Raw genomic sequence first — 15,702 nt, forward strand, 5'->3', positions numbered from 1 at the left:
CGCCACTCATCGTGGCCGCTTTCCCGCGCTGTGCCATCCGCTCCCGCCGGCCTCTGCTTGCCCTCGCCAAGGCTTCCTAGTAAGCGAGCTCGCCGCAACCACGGGCCCACTCATCAACAGCCTCGACAGCCGTGCACCTTTGTGCGTCCTAGCTCGTAGCACGCCGCCGCTGCGAGGAGAAATCGGGGAACGCGAGCATCGTCATCCCCCTCATGGACCTCGCTGTCGCCGCCACCAGCAAGGGCGCTGACACCGTTGCATATGCCAGTCAGCCCCCTTGCGCCACTGCCCCTTTCTTCCTCACTGGGCACGAGGCTGCGGCAGCGCTTCGGTGAGGTCGGGGACAGGTGAGCGCGGCTCGGGGGAGGTGGAGCTCCAGCGGGTGCCAGGCTGGCGGGCGGGGCATGTGGCTCGGAGAGGCGCGAGCTCGGCTCGGCCGGTGGCCATGCAGAATGGTGACAGTGTTTGGCCGCGAGGCGCACATCGGGGGCTTGGCCTGCGGCAGCTTGGGTAGTGGGGTGGCTGGGGGCAAGTGGGAGGGGCGCACAGGCAGCGCCTGGCGTGGCGGTGCTCCGGTGTTGAGACAGGACAAGGTTGTAGTGAGCGTGATGCATCGGAGGTCACCATAACGCTCCTGCTTGGACTGATAGAGCATGCACCGCGTGGAACGATCGATTTTGATGTTCTATGCGATGCAGGCTGGCTAGCCTCTTTTGCACTGTTTGAGCCTAGCCCGTGATCTCGTCCAAGCTACCAAACAAGTTAACCTATATCAACTGAGCCTGGCCTAATGCTCATCCAGACTACCAAACGTCATATTACATTGCAGTGGATTTCTTTAACTAGAACTTCTGGTAACTGTTTTAGCACGAGAGTAGCTTGGACTGCCACATCTGATTGGCGTGAGGCCAAATTGGGGAGGGTGAGTTCGTCGCGCTAGTCACGGCTCAGGGCGTCTTCAATGGTATAACTAAGTTGCTAGCTCAAAGTTAATATAAGTCGCATGTATAAGATAATTTTAAAGGTTGTGCTGTGAGAGAAAGCTACATCGAAAAACGAGCGAAATTAGCTCTCCACTTCACGCCAGTCTCGTAAATTTTGCACTATTAAAGGAATAAAAAGGTTAATTCAGCTAGCAATAACTAGACCATTGGAGACCCTCACAGCCAGCTCCGTCGTAATGTTTTTAAAAAACATAGGTTAGATCAAATGTGTAAGTTATATTTGGAATATCTTGAAAAGAAATTGGAATTGAAAGAAGGCATTTTTTTTTCATTGCTTGCAAATACAAACGCGTCCCTGTCTTCTCCATTTCCAAAGGGAGGAAAAAGATTTTAGCGTGGCAGGGTTTTTAGCTAACCCCGCCGGCCGCCGCCATGGCCATGGCCATCCACGCCCAGACACCGCATCCCCCGCCTCCGTTCCGCCTCTTCCTCTAGCTCCCCGTAACCGCCGTAAAATGGCGACCGCCACCTCCTCGCCGTTCCTCGCGCCTCTCCGCTTCTCCACCCAGATCCCCGGCAGTCACATCACCTCCGCACCTGGGAGCTCCCCCGTCCTCAGAATCCGTTGCTGGAGGCCCTTTGCGGCTTCCCGCTGCGACGTTTCCCTTGTTCCGGCGCGGTTCCCCCGGACGCTGCCCCGGCGCCGGAACGCGCTGCGGGATAAGGCCTCGCAGCTCTGGCCGCCGCCAGCTGTTCCACACCAGGTGCGTCATCCTTACGATGAGGCCCCCAAGTTAGAGTCTTTGGATCGCCAAGAGCCCAAATCTGGTTGCTTGGATGCTGAGCCGTCGTCTTATCTTAAGGAGAAATTGGAAATTTCTGGTTGTCTGGGTGCTTCTCGAAGTGGGAATGTGGCTTCAGAGTCCGAACTGGATGGTGAGAAGGATGCGGCTGGAGTCGCAGAGGAGGAGATCACTTTCTGTCGAACTGGGGCTGGTCCTGTGTTCAGTGTTTATGAAGGTCCAGATGGAAATGTGGTGCGCATTGAGGTGGATGAGGATGAAATCATTGACAGGAGCCACGCTGCAGTGGGCGAGGGGAGCGATGATTCAGAGAGTATGTTGTCTTGCGCAAGAGTGATGGCTATGGAACCCAAACGTGGCAAGTGTGTGACTCCAAAGAACAGCTCACTTTTTCAGTTTGTAGCAGCTAATCGGGTGGAATCACTAATTCTTAATGGGGAGGTTTCAGTTGCTCAGAGAAATGCGACTCCTTTGCAGTGCGTCTCATGGAGTGGTTTGACAGCATTATTCAGTGTCTGCCTTGTGTTAGCTCTTTCCAAGTTGATCCAGACAAATAGCAAGGCACACCTGCTGAGGAGATTGCTTTATATGCGTAGGCCTGGGATGGAATGGGTTAAATTCGATAAGGGTAACATGACAATGCTTAAAAAGGCGCATGGGTTTCCAGGTGGTTTACAGAGAAGGCCACTTCTAGACAGGAAAGAACTGATGAATAACATCAAACAGGCCAAGGAATCGAGGGACTGGTTTGTCCTAAGAAGTTCATTTAGCTGCGAAACAGTTTCTAATGGTGATGATGCAAGAATTACAGAATTCAGAAGAATGGTTAAAGAGGTCCATAGACCAAAAGAAAGAAACCTTGAACAAAGTAGTACTGAAGAAAGTAATGGTACCATCTTTCCACACCTAATTGTTGCAGATGACGAAGAAGTTTCTGGTAACCAGGCTGGTGTTAATGATGTGTCAGACAGTAGCAAATTATCTGGCTACAGTTTGTCAACTGATAAGATTGAGGAAACTGTTGAGCAGACTGTGGATATGGAAAATGGAGAAGCAGTCATGAGCACTAGTGTAAAAGATGATGATAATATTGGAGAAATAGAACTGCCGGAGCCTGCTTATAACAATGATATGGCAATTGGTTCAAATGATGGACCATCTGATATGAACACATCAGAAAAAGAAGCACAAATTGGTTCTGCAGATTATCATAATCTGGATCCTAATATGATTAATACCACATCTTGTGAGTTGGAAAGTGAGGAAGCATTTTCAGAGACATGTGCAAAGAATCTGGACATTATTCAAGGAACAAAACCATCTGTGCCATCCATTAGTTACCATCAGATAATTCATTCAAAGGATAATTCTGAGTTTAGCATCAATGTAGCTCCAGAAAGAGCTGATGGTTTGTCATCTGATTGTTTTGACTGTTCAGCATCTGAGTTGAGGAACAAGAAAACACCAATGGACGTTAGTGTGAATGATATCAATGTCAATCAAGAAATTGAAGCGTCCAGGACTTCAGCAAAGGATACTCAGACAGATCACTACAAAGAGTTTGCTCATAATATGAACATGATAGGTGAAGAAGAATGTAAAACTTCAATAGTGATGGACAATGTGACTTCAGCATCATCTCAGGGAAGCAGAGAAGAACCTATAGATCTGAAGAGAGATAGCATGCAATTAGCACAAGAACCAAAACCATCCATTTCTAGTTGGAATGACAATCAGCACAGGGAAACAGAGTCCACTAGGACCCTTAATAATGCTAGCACATCATCACTATATGCCCCTCCAGAAGAAACTGTTCAACACAATTTTTCAAAAATCTCTACATCAGAGAAGAAGCAAGAGAAAAGAACTTCATCCAACAAAAAATTTAGAGCGCATCTTTCGAAAAACAAAGTCAAACTACAGAAAGAAGTGTGCAGCAGTAAGGAAACTGAGACAACGCAATCAGAACAAGGTGTACCTGGAACCAAAGCTGTGAATGGTCCATCAAATTCTGTACAGAAAACGAAGAAAGTGGCAAAGAAACTGCTAAAGAAAGTGCAAAGTGATATGCAAATAGTAACCACACTAGAGGATGATCAAAGTAATGGCCTGGTTGATCAGAAAAACAATAGCCAGAATATTAAAAAGACAAGAAGGAGATATCTGAAAAATGCATTTAGTAACCATGAAGCTCGAACAAGAGATGTAAATCCAGAAACAACTCATGAAGTCAACTCACCTTATAATGCGCCAGCTGACATTGTGGAACCTCTTGGTGTTGAAGCTTCTTCTGTGCAGACACAATTTTCAAAGGTAACTCTTTGCAGGTTGCAAGATCCCTGGTAGTGCTGTGTTTGTTTTTCTATTAGTAATCTCTATTGTAGTTTTTTGTATTTACAACAAATGATGGAAATATTTGTTAGTTCTTGTTGTATGTCATATTTTTATATATTGGCCTCCCTGCAGTGTTGTTATATAGAAGAATGAAAGAAGCTTGGCATGAGTGTGAACTAAGTAGAGAAGCATTATTTTCACAAAGAATTATGAACTCTATATACTCCCTCTTGTTTTTTTTTGAAAGGCATACTTGGACTGTACAAGTTCACGCTTTTGACCAATTAGCATAATACTACGTGAGTTATGATCCACAAAAAAATAATATTCACAAGCACTTCCTAATGAATGTGATTTTGCGATTGTTTATAAAATATTATAGAAAGAATATATTGTCAAAGATCGATTTTGGACAGTCAAAGTATGGCCAAATAAAATGATCAGGAGTAACTTGTTAGCAATTCAAGGCTATTTGCAACAACTCCCACTAAGTACTGGAGAGAATTTGATGATCTTTGTGTGGACAAGTATTCATCGCTTTCAAAATGTTTCTGGAACATCATTTGTTTCCTTCACTGAGTTGTAAGTCACTGGTTTGATTGATAATGATTAAGTAAAAACCATGAACTAGTCCTGAAATAAAACATGTACTAGAATTGGTCAGAAAATTTTTAGTTTCTAGTGAAACCAAGGAAAATACAAAATAGCTGTGTTAGCTTTTGCGGAATGTGATAGGAAGGTGGAGATGGAGATTGTGAGTCTCAATCTTAGATTGATACTGCAGTGAGATGTTGGAAGCATGTTATTGTGTTCCTGGCAGCCAGCTAGACTGCTGGAGTTGTTCCAGGTCATAGTACTGGTTGCTCTGATGCAGCCAGCAGCAGGTAGAGCAATTCAAGTTTACTGTTCCAGTAAATGACACTCGGCTTCGTCTAGGGTTCTGAAAACTAGGGAAAAACCTGCTGGTCAAAGGTGTTACTTGTTAGTTTCAAATGCTACCAAGTAAAACAAGCCAGGCTCCTGTTGCCTTCTTATCACCATGTTACAATGGATATATTGTATTTAGGAACTGATATGAAATTTCAGGTGACATGCCTCAACATCTCCACAGAGGCTCATTTTAAAGAACAAACTACTGGCTGGAGTTCTACTTGGCTTGTATTAATAGAGAGGAAGAATCAAAATTGGTTGCCTAGGCCAAAAAGGAAAAAAAAATGTCGCTGAAATGCAAACTCACACAAGAGTAGTTCCTGGCTTGATCTGCCGCAGCCATTTTGCTCCTGCAAGACACCATGTTCTAAGCTCTTTTATAGGCTGTCCTTCTTTGACCTGTTTCAGTTAACCCAAACTGTATTTTACAGTGACCTGCATTGTCATCAGTGTATTCATGTCTTGTTGACTGCCTCTGAAAGGTGTAGCATTGGCTCTAAAGTTTTTTCAAGGGATGGCTGTTAAAAATAGGGGCAACTGTCGTTAATTAGTTTTATGGTATTTTCTAAATAATGGTACAAGTCTGTTGCAAAATGCAAAATAATATAGTACAAGTATCATATTCTTTTGCTCTTTTAGTTACTGATGTTTTATGTTTCTCCATTTTGTCTAACCCTTTGGCAGGATGCTTTTAGCAAAGATCAGCCAAATGGGTCCAGTGTTAGTAATATGAGGAAGCAAGATTTAAAGCTCAGCATCCGAACCCCAGAAAGAGTGGAAACAGCTGCAGAAGAAACTGAAAACAAAGTGAATATTGATCGAAACAAATCAACCACGGCTGTAACTGCTACCAAGAAGGTGGTAAAGAGGTAGCATTTCTCAATAAAGTTTCCTTTTTTTTCTTGGCCAGGGATCATATGAAAGAAAAGAAAAAATGGTTGTTACACTCTCTTTGCAGAAAGTGATTGTCAAACTGTAGCGAGTTGCACTTTCTTTAATATTAACAAATAGAGACTATGATTGACTTACATGCTAAAGAATGTATGAAGCGTGTCAAATGTTGCCCTCCATGCCTAAAATGTTTCTGCAGAGTTGCACCCAATTAATATGCGGCACATGAACAATAGTGGCGTACTGTCATTGCAATGAGGAATTATCAGCTGAAGAAGTAATCTTCTCTCATCAATTTGAGCAGCCAGTTGGATCTTTCTTTTTTATGGAAGGGGATTGAGCTAAAGAGGTTGCGTGCATAAAAGCATGGTAATGTATTGTCCGACCATTGACAAGTACATATTCAGTTGATAGCTTCTAATTCTGTCCCTTATGAAAATTTCTCAACCTTATAGATTTCCTAATGTTGTCAATTTTGCATTTCTACCTTAAAGTGTGAACACCTACAATTATATTACTTCCATCTTGAAACATTTGTTAGTTTTGAATGCATGCTATGAAGCTTTTCAAACTTGGCCAATTATATCTATTGAAGTATTAAGATTGGTCATATTCAAATAATATTGGTAGAATAGTTATATGAGATACTTCCAATATTGTCATGTTTGCAACTTTTTTGTAAAAGTTAATGATGAAAAGTCTATACAACAGAGCATGTGAATGTCAAAAAGTGACATCTTTGAAACAGAAATAATAGCAAAGTTAACTGTATATTTTATTCTCTGCAATTTCAAGAAATAGCTCAAGAACTTATTTTCACAATAACATTGGCAATATGTAAAATCTGTTACTTGAGCAAACACAGTTCACAACCATGTTAGCATGTGTATGAGATCCTTCATCTTAGCTCGATGGATCATTATCATTTGAATTTATTACACACAAAGTTTTGCATGCATTCGTGCTTCTTGCCTTATTTGCTAGGATTGTTATACTCTACCAATACTGATAACATCTCCTTAAGATCATCAGGGATTTAGGGGTGTAGTTCGTAAGACTTGGGAGGTGTGTTCCGGTGATTATCCAACCACAAACAGTAGTAACTTGCTTGTTTCACGAATTACTGTACTGTAATCCCTGCCCTGAACTGTCTAGCTCCCAGCCTTCAATCTTGCAACTGTATCACCAAAATGCAATGTTTGCAAATTCTTAAGTTCAACTACGGCCACTGAGCAGCAGATTACATGTGAATTTGCTTTATTGTGTTGACCTAAAATTACTGTTAAAGAGATGTATTCTTGCGACTACTCTAACATGGCTGAAAGCAATTTGTATAGATGCGTAAATGCACTGCAGTTGTGCAGTGAAGTGATGTGGTTTATGCAAGACAAATGTGCATCAATACATGGTGTTGTTCATCTAGCCTTGGTTGTGAGTTAGTGACATTCCTTGGCAATCAATCATTCAATTTTGGTGCTGTTTATCATTGGATTGAATCATTGAACTATTAGAATATTAGTCAACTAGTGCATCCATGCATGCTGGTTCTCTTTACATTCCGTATGTATACTTACTATAAAGAATTGAGAGAATTCATTTCAATTCCTACTGAGAGTTATACCCACGTACCCCTCACGGAGGATCCACTGTTCAGTTGTTTCCTTACAGAAGATTACGATGAGGGGAGATTACGATGAGGAGGGATTCATTTTGTCGTAATCCCCCGTTCTAGATCCCGCCCGTGCCCATTTTTTTTTGACACCGCACCCTTTTTTTTCTATTTTTCTACCTGTCAGCAACCATGTGGTGGTGGGTATGAAAACTAATAATTACTTGTCAGCTATGAAAACTAATAATTACTTGTCAGCAACCGCGTGGTTTTTCAATCAATTGTTTCCTTCCAGATCCCCTCAAATTTTGAATTTGCCGTTTCTTTTTTGATTTTTTTTTGAATTGTTTCCTCAACGCTGGTTTCCTGTTTTATCATCGTTGTACCTATATAAATCTATACCGATATGGCCTCGCGTCCAAGAAGGCACAATCAACGTATTGTTTTGGCTGCACGGTTTGTTGGTGTCACACCAGGTTGTCAGGTCTACATTACCAGGCTGCGAGATGCAGGTGAGTATATAAAACATGGTTTGTATAATCTGCGCATGCTTCACATATTTTCTCTAACCCGTTTCAGGACGTACCAGGATGTCCCCCTCAATCACAGATTTGTTGCAATGAGCGATCAAATTTCGTTATAGGACATTACAAACAACATATCTCGTCGTGCACCTCGCAGCAGGAAGAGGTGATTTGACAATTCCAACAATAATGGTATTAAGATGAAACTTGTTTTACGTTTCTCTTTATGTTTTTTTTGGTTGAGCTTGTTTATTTCGTTCGTTTAAGATGCAAAGATGCAGGCAGTGATACTATATCTTAGGGGGAACTTAAACGGCAAAAATAACGTGACAGGCAAAAATAACGTGAGAGCTATGCAAACTTGCCATCTGAGGTGAGAGCTGAGATGAATGCAAAGTGGAGGCAAGATTATGCACATAAAAAAGTTGAGAAACTGGCAGCAGCTGTAAATGCTCGTGGAGTTCTTCCACATCAGGGTTCTCATCAGGGCAGTCTGCAGCAATCTGCAGTGATCCCACCAGAAGCCGGTTTGACAAAACGAACACAGAATCCAGGTGTAATCTGCAGTGTTTACATTTCTTAATTGCGTATAATTGCTTAAATCTTGGAATTTCATAATTGCAGGTTGTCCGGCTGTTTTCGGATTGGCAAGCACAACTCCTTCCAAAGCCGCGCAATCGTTGATCAATCAACTAATTGTTTCCTTCTAGAGCCCCTCAATCACTGTTGTTTCCGGATTGGCAAACCTAACTCCTGATCCCGGTTGTGTGCCAACTCCTGATCCAAGTTCTGTATTTTCAAGACTTTTTATGTATTCCATTCTTATTTGTAAATTGTTTGTCTATCTGTAGTCGCAATGTCTATTGGAACACCGTTCTCAGGTTATTTTTTCCTATGTGTTTTTTTCTTGCAAACACATGGGTACACTTTGTTTAATCGCGTATAATCTTGAGACAAACTTCCTTAAATCTTGGAATTTCATAATTGCAGGTTGTCCTACTTGTTTCCAGCTTGGCAAATGCAACTCCTTTCAGAACTGCTCAATCGTTGATCAATCAATCAATTGTTTCCTTGCAGAGCCTCTCAATCACTGCTGTTTCCGGATTGGCAAACCCAACTCCTTATCTAGGTTGTGTAAATTTCGTTCTTCTTTGTAAATTGTTTGTCTATTGGAACACTGTTCTCAGGTTATTTTTTCCAATGTCTTTTTTCGTGCAAACACCTGGGTGCGCTTTGTTCTATTTTATGTCAGGTATTTGAGTTGAAGGTAATGATGGTGATGAGGATGATCAAGACGAGTGGCTCCATCAGAATGATACATATGCATACAAGAGAAGTGCAATTGTAGATCGTGGGTGTGATGAATCGACTGTTTTGGAAATATGAACAGGTGAACACGACAGCCGTTATCGGTGCCTTGGTTTGTAGTGGATTATAGTGAAATATTTTATGTTTATTATCAGGCGCTTCAGGCGTCATGTCGCGTGAGGATCGTTAGAAGGAGAAGGACAGGCTAAAAAAGAAGAGGAAATATGGACGGTCCTAAAGAAAGAAATTTAAAATGGACAAATCAGAGGGACTGTGTGCAAATATTGTGGTTAAGTTGTTGTAGTGTCGCATGTTCGTTATTCCTATAGGCCTCATACAACTGCATGCATGAAACAAATAGGGAGCAAAGCATCGACCTTGATCCCCGGCTCATATCTTGATTCTTTGACTGGTATGTCGCTTTTATGAGTAGTAGGGTCCTAACGCATGCCTGTTGTGCTCTCCTCACGTTATCTCTAGACATTATATCGTTTATATGGTCATGTTTTAATTACAGGTGAGAACGTCCAGTCAATGCCAGCAACGACTGTTCACCCTGTTTTTAATAATCCTGATAATATGCATACATAAGGTGATGAGCTAGATCCATCTGGGATATGGAAACCAGATGATTCCTTGCATGGTGTAGAAGGTACATTTTAAACCTCTATACAACATCCATTCTCTACATCTATATAATTATTACCTGGTCGGAATTTATTCACTGTAATTTCTTCTCCATTGTCCCAGAAAATGATTTAGATCAGATGGATCCTAGGTGATGAGATGTTAGAAGATGATGAGACTAGAGTATTTTACCAGCGAGGTATGCGTTATATAAGTACTGATATATTTTTCTAAATATTTCTGTTACCCGACCCTAAGAAATTTAATTTACGTTCTATATCATCCTTTTCAGATATCCATTACGAGTATTATAAAGATCCGGAAATGGCTTCCAACCTTGCTAACCCATTTTATGGAGTGTACAAGGAGCTTCCTAAAAAGCATCACGCTTTGAGGAAGGTAAAAATTGTGAATTTTGCAATGCAAAAAAATTCCTCAGTGAAGGTCCTTCTTTCTGTTGCAGGCAAGGGAAGGTCCACATATATATCCTGAAAGTGCCGCATGAGCTGCGCCAGTTGTTTACCAGTCAAACCATCAGGGATGCAAAATATTTCAGGAAACACATACGGTACTTCAACTCACATTTCTCTTTCACTAGCTTTGGGGTTTCCATTGATCAGCGTTTAGCAAATGCAAAGGGTTCTGGTGTGTATTTTTTTAAGGCGCATGGGTAGCTTTACCATAAATTTGATCCACTCACGCGAAGTGGTAAAGGTCTACAACATATGCAGCTCTACTTTTACGACTCGGATGATAGTATTGCTCACCGTGTAAATAGGTCACCTAATCTTGATGAAAATTTGATTCGCTTGATAAGAGGAATTCTTCTTCGGCTTAATCCGTACGTGCACTTGTTCACAAGTCTAGGTATCATTAAAAATGTTCAGGAGTACACTATTGAACTGAACACCAGCATTGGTGTTGATCAGAGGAGGTATAATGCACATGCATCTGGTTAGATGGAAATGACCCACAACAAAGGTTTGATCGCAGTATTGTTATATATGGGAAGTCAAATGACGCACACTATATTAGGGCATACCACGGTTGCTATGATCCATTAGCATATCCGTTGTTTTGTCTTGGTAGTGAGATTGGTTGGGAGGATAAGCAGATATAGTACAGAGTTCCTTCACCCTCAAAACTGAAGTGGAAGTATGTAAAGTGCAAGAGAAAAGGTTTGGCTATTTAACCTTTGTTGAACTTATATCACGTAGTTCTTTGTTTCTGGCGCATGGAAATTGATAGTTATTCTCACGATATTGATAGATTTGATGGTGAAAATGTGAACCTGCAAACGATGGTCAAATAGGCATGGGTAGACGTAAGAAGCGGACCAATCGTGGTAATACTAATTATGATTCCATTCATTTCATATGACAACTTATCACTGCCTTTGTTTTATTTATAGTTATCAATTTATAAATTATAATATAATTAATTCCAACGTTGTAGACTCTCATGTCGCTGAAGAAGATGATGCGTCTGGAATTTTGAGAACAAATGAAGGTACAATAAATTAGTGCTACTCTTCTGCTAAGCTCATTCTAATCTTTTAACGTTTAGATTCCACTTTGTAGACCCTCATGTTGCTGGCTATTTTAATATTTATTTAGCATGTATAAGATTTTATAGGTTCTGATCATGACAATGGCCAGATGAAAATATGTATGGCGATGTGGGAGGGCTAGGTAACATTTTTACAATTTAGATTAGATAAGTTTACTGGAACCATGAAATATCTGTTTATATGTCGTGGTGTTCTATTATATTCATCTTAGAAACTGGAGGTTCACACCGATGGGTCAGTGCGAGAGAGTACAAGTGTTACAAGCTTCACATAGGGGAAGGCCAGTTCAACGTGTTCTTTCATGCCGGATGTCTGTTCCAACAATTATTAGTTGATTGGTATATTAAAGTCGAGTCAATGTGCTTAGACTGGTACTCGAAGCCAACACACCAGGTGCTGATTCGTGCAGATCTCTACCAGGTCTGAATTAATTACTTGCCTTCATTTGTGCTACTATTCGAATATCTAAAAGACTTTTGGATAATACCTTTTGAACAGGGACTTCTTGACACACTCGCTACTGGGGAGGCTAATGCTTCCAAGGTGGGGCTTAGGATTGTCCTCACTAAACAGTTTTCGAGGAGTGATCGTGATGTTCAGTCGTGGTTCATGGATGATATGACTTTGGTGACACGGTATGGCAAGCCTGATTATTTTGTGACTATGACATGTAATCCGTATTGGGATGAAATTGTGGCAGAGTTGTTGCCTGGACAGACGCTACAGGACCGTCCTGTTGTTGTTGCACGGGTTTACCATGCTAAGCTCCTAGATTTCCATGATTTCTTGATTAAAAAGGGTCATCTTGGTACTGTTGTTGCATGGGCACACATGACAGAGTTCCAGAAGAGGGCTCTTCCACACGAGCACTTTCTTTTGGTTATGGAGTCTGGAAGCAAGTTAAAGAGCCCTGATGATTATGATAAGTATATATCAGCGGAGATTTCTGATCCGAACAAATACCCGCGGTTGCATGAGCTTGTTGTTAAGCACATGATGCATGGTCCTTGTGGCACCCTCAATAAAAATTGCCCTTGCATGGTTGACGTTTAGTGTCGTTTCCGGTATCCTCGGCAGTTTAGTGAAACGACCGAAAAAGGCAAGGACACGTACATAATATATAGAAGAAGGGAAGATGGTAGAAAGTCAAGGTTAGAGGAGAGGAATTGGATAATAGGTGGGTGGCACCTTATAATCCAGTGCTTCTTATGAGGTATAACTGCCATATCAATGTTGAGATTTGCAGTAGCATCAAGTCAGTTAAATATCTTTACAAATACATATATAAAGGCCATGATCGAACCTCGTTCTCTGTTGATGAAAAAGGAAATGAGTGCAGGGTAATAAATGAGATCAGGCAGTACCGTGATGCAAGAATGATTACAGCTATAGAAGCGGTTTACAGGTTGTTTGGTTTTAAGTTGCATTCAATGTGGCCGCCTATCTTGCAGATGCAGGTACACCTTCCCGGTTTCGACATGGTCGCGTACAAGGCAACAGATAATCTTCAAGACGGTGTGGACCTTGCTAAGTCCCAAAGGTCAATGCTAACTAAGTATTTCAAGTTGAATGAACGAAGTGCTAAGGCTTGCAAATGCCTGTACAAAGAGTTTCCAGATTACTTCATGTGGAACAAGTCTAGAAAATACCGGAAACCTAAAGTTGCAAAAAAAAGGCTACAGATTGGTATATTGGTGTACGTAAATCCCAATGAAGGTGATAGATATTACCTTCGGGTTCTGCTGAACCATGTTAGGGGTGCAACCTCATTTGATAGCTTGAAAACATGGCGCGGTATTACATATGACACTTTTAGGGCAGTCGCAGAAGCGATGGGGTTTGTAGACACTGATAAGTCATTAGATGATTGTCTGACTGAATGCGCCATGGTCAGGTTTCCTTCTTCTCTCCAAAGGCTTTTTGCCACTATTATGGTTTTCTGCGAGTGCGCAAACATACGCCATCTTTGGGCAAGTATTATGAATCATTGGTTGAGGATTTCCGTCGTACTAATGACAACAATACTATTGTAGAGCAGTTAGTACTATGTGATATATCATCTCATCTAAAATCCATGGGAAAAGATATCAGACACTATGGTATTCCAGAGCTGCATGAGTCAGGTAAGATTGTTATCGAAATATGGTTATAATTGGCTATTGGTTAAATTTTTCCTATAACATTCCATATTTTCCTTGTGTGTAGATGAACTACGTACTAGAGACCACTATAGAGAACTCACTGAGGAGCAGAATCTTGGTTAAGAAGAGGAACACCTAACGATTATAGATACACTAAATGCAGAGCAGAGGGCAGGTTTCGAGGAGATATTTGATCATGTTATGAAGGGCAAGGGTCAGGTTTTTTTTTGTCGATGGTCCTGGCGGCACCGGTAAGACATATCTATATAAAGCATTGCTTGCAAAGGTCCGCTCTATGGACCTTATCGCCGTTGCTACTGCAACATCTGGTATAGCAGCATCCATCATGCCTAGTGGACACACTTCCCACTCTAGGTTCAAGATTCCAATCAAGTTGGACGATAGCACTATGTGTAGTTTTACAAAGCAGAGTGGTACAACCAAATTGCTTAGGAGAGCATCTCTCATTATTTGGGATGAGGTCGCGATGACCAAGAGACAGTGCGTTGAGGTGCTAGATAGGTAATTGCAAGATATAATGGATTGCACGCGACCATTTGGTGGTAAGGTCATGTTGTTTGGAGGCGATTTCAGATAGGTTCTTCCTGTCGTGGCCCGTGGTACAAGAGCACATATAACTGATGCTACTTTGCTCAAGTCATACATATGGGAAAGTGTTCGACGCATCCGGCTAACCCAAAACATGAGAGCACAGTTTGACACGTGGTTTGCAGATTATCTGTTGAGGATCGGTGACGGCACTGAGGAAACATTTGGTGATGAGTATGTGCTGTTGCCAGATGACATTTATATTGATAGCCCTTCAGAAGATATTTGTATAGATGCGCTCATTGACCGTGTGTTCCCGAACCTGGCTGATAATTGTAGATCAGCATCCTACATGCGCGAGCGTGCTATCCTTTCAACTAGGAACGAGCACGTTGATGCGGTCAATGCACTGATGATTGATAAGTTTTTAGGTACCAAGCAGGTATATTACAGCTTTGATTCGGCAGAGGATGACACGCGGAATAGTTATCCCCTTGATTTTTTGAATTCAATAACACCAAACGCTCCACACAAGTTGACGATAAAGAAGAATTGTTCTGTTATCCTTCTACGTAATCTAGATCCTCACAACGTCCTTTGTAATGGCACCCAACTGATCGTTAGAGGATTCCAGAAAAATTCTATTGATGCTGAGATTGTCAATGGACAACATGCTGGAAAAGGGTATTCATACCAAGGATACCAATGTCACCTTCAAAAGATTTATCTCTTCCCTTCAAGTTCAAGCACAAGCAATTTCCCGTCCGCTTGAGCTTTGCCATGACCATGAACAAAGCGCAGGGCCAGACAATACCCAATGTTTGTATCTACCTCCCCGAGTCTGTCTTTGCACATGGACAGCTGTACGTTGCACTATCTAGAGGTGTTTCTCATGAGACGACGTGAGTTCTTGCTAGAAAGAACAAGGATATGGACACCACTGGAAGAGGAACAAAGAAAATTGTCTATAGAGATGTCTTCGAGATTTAAGGTGTGTTATTTTAAATAATTTAAAATTATTTATGTTCCAATTCCAATGTGCATTGTTGTAACTGAAGGTATTGTTCATGCAGGTTTGCATGCTTCCATCCACATGATGATCAGCTTATTATGCTACAGGCAGTGTCTCTATCAATGCAGGGAACGACTACCTTGTGTGTCTTTGTGATCTGTTAAGCTTCGCCGCATGTATGATTGATTATTTTTAGTTTCAGGGTACCAGTTGTGTATACATGATTTTTTTTGTACACCCTTGTATCGATTCATTTGTTTGCAATCGTTTATTAGAAAGTTGTGTATAATGTCACTCCCTTCCCTTTGTCCCTGCGAGGATCCAAACAGGACCCAAAGTGTATATATATATACATATATTACAATAACCCACTCCATTTCTTCTTCTTAACGACAGCCAACTCAAGGTGTGTCTTCTTCCACCTAGCTTTATTCACCCTTCTCAGCTTCTGCTTGATAGC

The 15,702-nt window shown here is 41.5% G+C and overlaps 2 protein-coding genes across 3 annotated transcripts; both read left to right on the top strand.

Annotated features, from left to right (window-relative positions):
• The first annotated feature begins 1,332 nt into the window (after positions 1-1,332).
• Positions 1,333-6,469, top strand: LOC101767453. Of its 2 annotated transcripts, none has more exons than XM_004965395.2 (3): positions 1,333-4,060; positions 5,696-5,880; positions 6,102-6,469. In XM_004965395.2, exons 1-3 carry the CDS (start codon positions 1,460-1,462, stop codon positions 6,115-6,117), a joined length of 2,802 nt encoding a protein of 933 aa, XP_004965452.1. In that variant the 5' UTR covers positions 1,333-1,459; the 3' UTR covers positions 6,118-6,469. The 2 variants fall into 2 exon arrangements, with proteins under 2 accessions (XP_004965452.1, XP_022681716.1); XM_022825981.1 differs by having other exon boundaries at positions 6,207-6,469.
• A 153-nt stretch (positions 6,470-6,622) lies between these two features.
• On the top strand, positions 6,623-15,419 carry LOC105914289. The gene is made up of 14 exons (XM_022825982.1): positions 6,623-8,227; positions 8,369-8,589; positions 8,660-9,425; positions 9,499-9,755; positions 9,861-9,995; positions 10,094-10,169; positions 10,263-10,369; positions 10,434-10,538; positions 11,426-11,479; positions 11,629-11,661; positions 11,752-11,960; positions 12,039-13,663; positions 13,746-15,221; positions 15,304-15,419. Exons 8-12 carry the CDS (start codon positions 10,472-10,474, stop codon positions 12,591-12,593), a joined length of 918 nt encoding a protein of 305 aa, XP_022681717.1. The 5' UTR covers positions 6,623-8,227; positions 8,369-8,589; positions 8,660-9,425; positions 9,499-9,755; positions 9,861-9,995; positions 10,094-10,169; positions 10,263-10,369; positions 10,434-10,471; the 3' UTR covers positions 12,594-13,663; positions 13,746-15,221; positions 15,304-15,419.
• The last annotated feature ends 283 nt before the right edge of the window (positions 15,420-15,702 follow it).

Source organism: Setaria italica, chromosome IV, assembly GCF_000263155.2.
Source record: "Setaria italica strain Yugu1 chromosome IV, Setaria_italica_v2.0, whole genome shotgun sequence".
NCBI classification, from domain to species: domain Eukaryota; kingdom Viridiplantae; phylum Streptophyta; class Magnoliopsida; order Poales; family Poaceae; genus Setaria; species Setaria italica.

Excerpts from the sequence above, each read along its gene's own strand:
- LOC101767453 (XM_022825981.1), top strand. The coding sequence starts at position 1,460 with ATGGCGACCGCCACCTCCTCGCCGTTCCTCGCGCCTCTCCGCTTCTCC. Across the intron at positions 4,061-5,695 it reads TGCAGACACAATTTTCAAAG|GATGCTTTTAGCAAAGATCA; the intron begins GTAACTCTTTGC and ends ACCCTTTGGCAG. Across the intron at positions 5,881-6,206 it reads ACCAAGAAGGTGGTAAAGAG|CCAGTTGGATCTTTCTTTTT; the intron begins GTAGCATTTCTC and ends CAATTTGAGCAG.
- LOC105914289 (XM_022825982.1), top strand. The coding sequence starts at position 10,472 with ATGAGCTGCGCCAGTTGTTTACCAGTCAAACCATCAGGGATGCAAAAT. Across the intron at positions 11,480-11,628 it reads AATTTTGAGAACAAATGAAG|ATGAAAATATGTATGGCGAT; the intron begins GTACAATAAATT and ends GACAATGGCCAG. Across the intron at positions 11,961-12,038 it reads TTCGTGCAGATCTCTACCAG|GGACTTCTTGACACACTCGC; the intron begins GTCTGAATTAAT and ends CCTTTTGAACAG.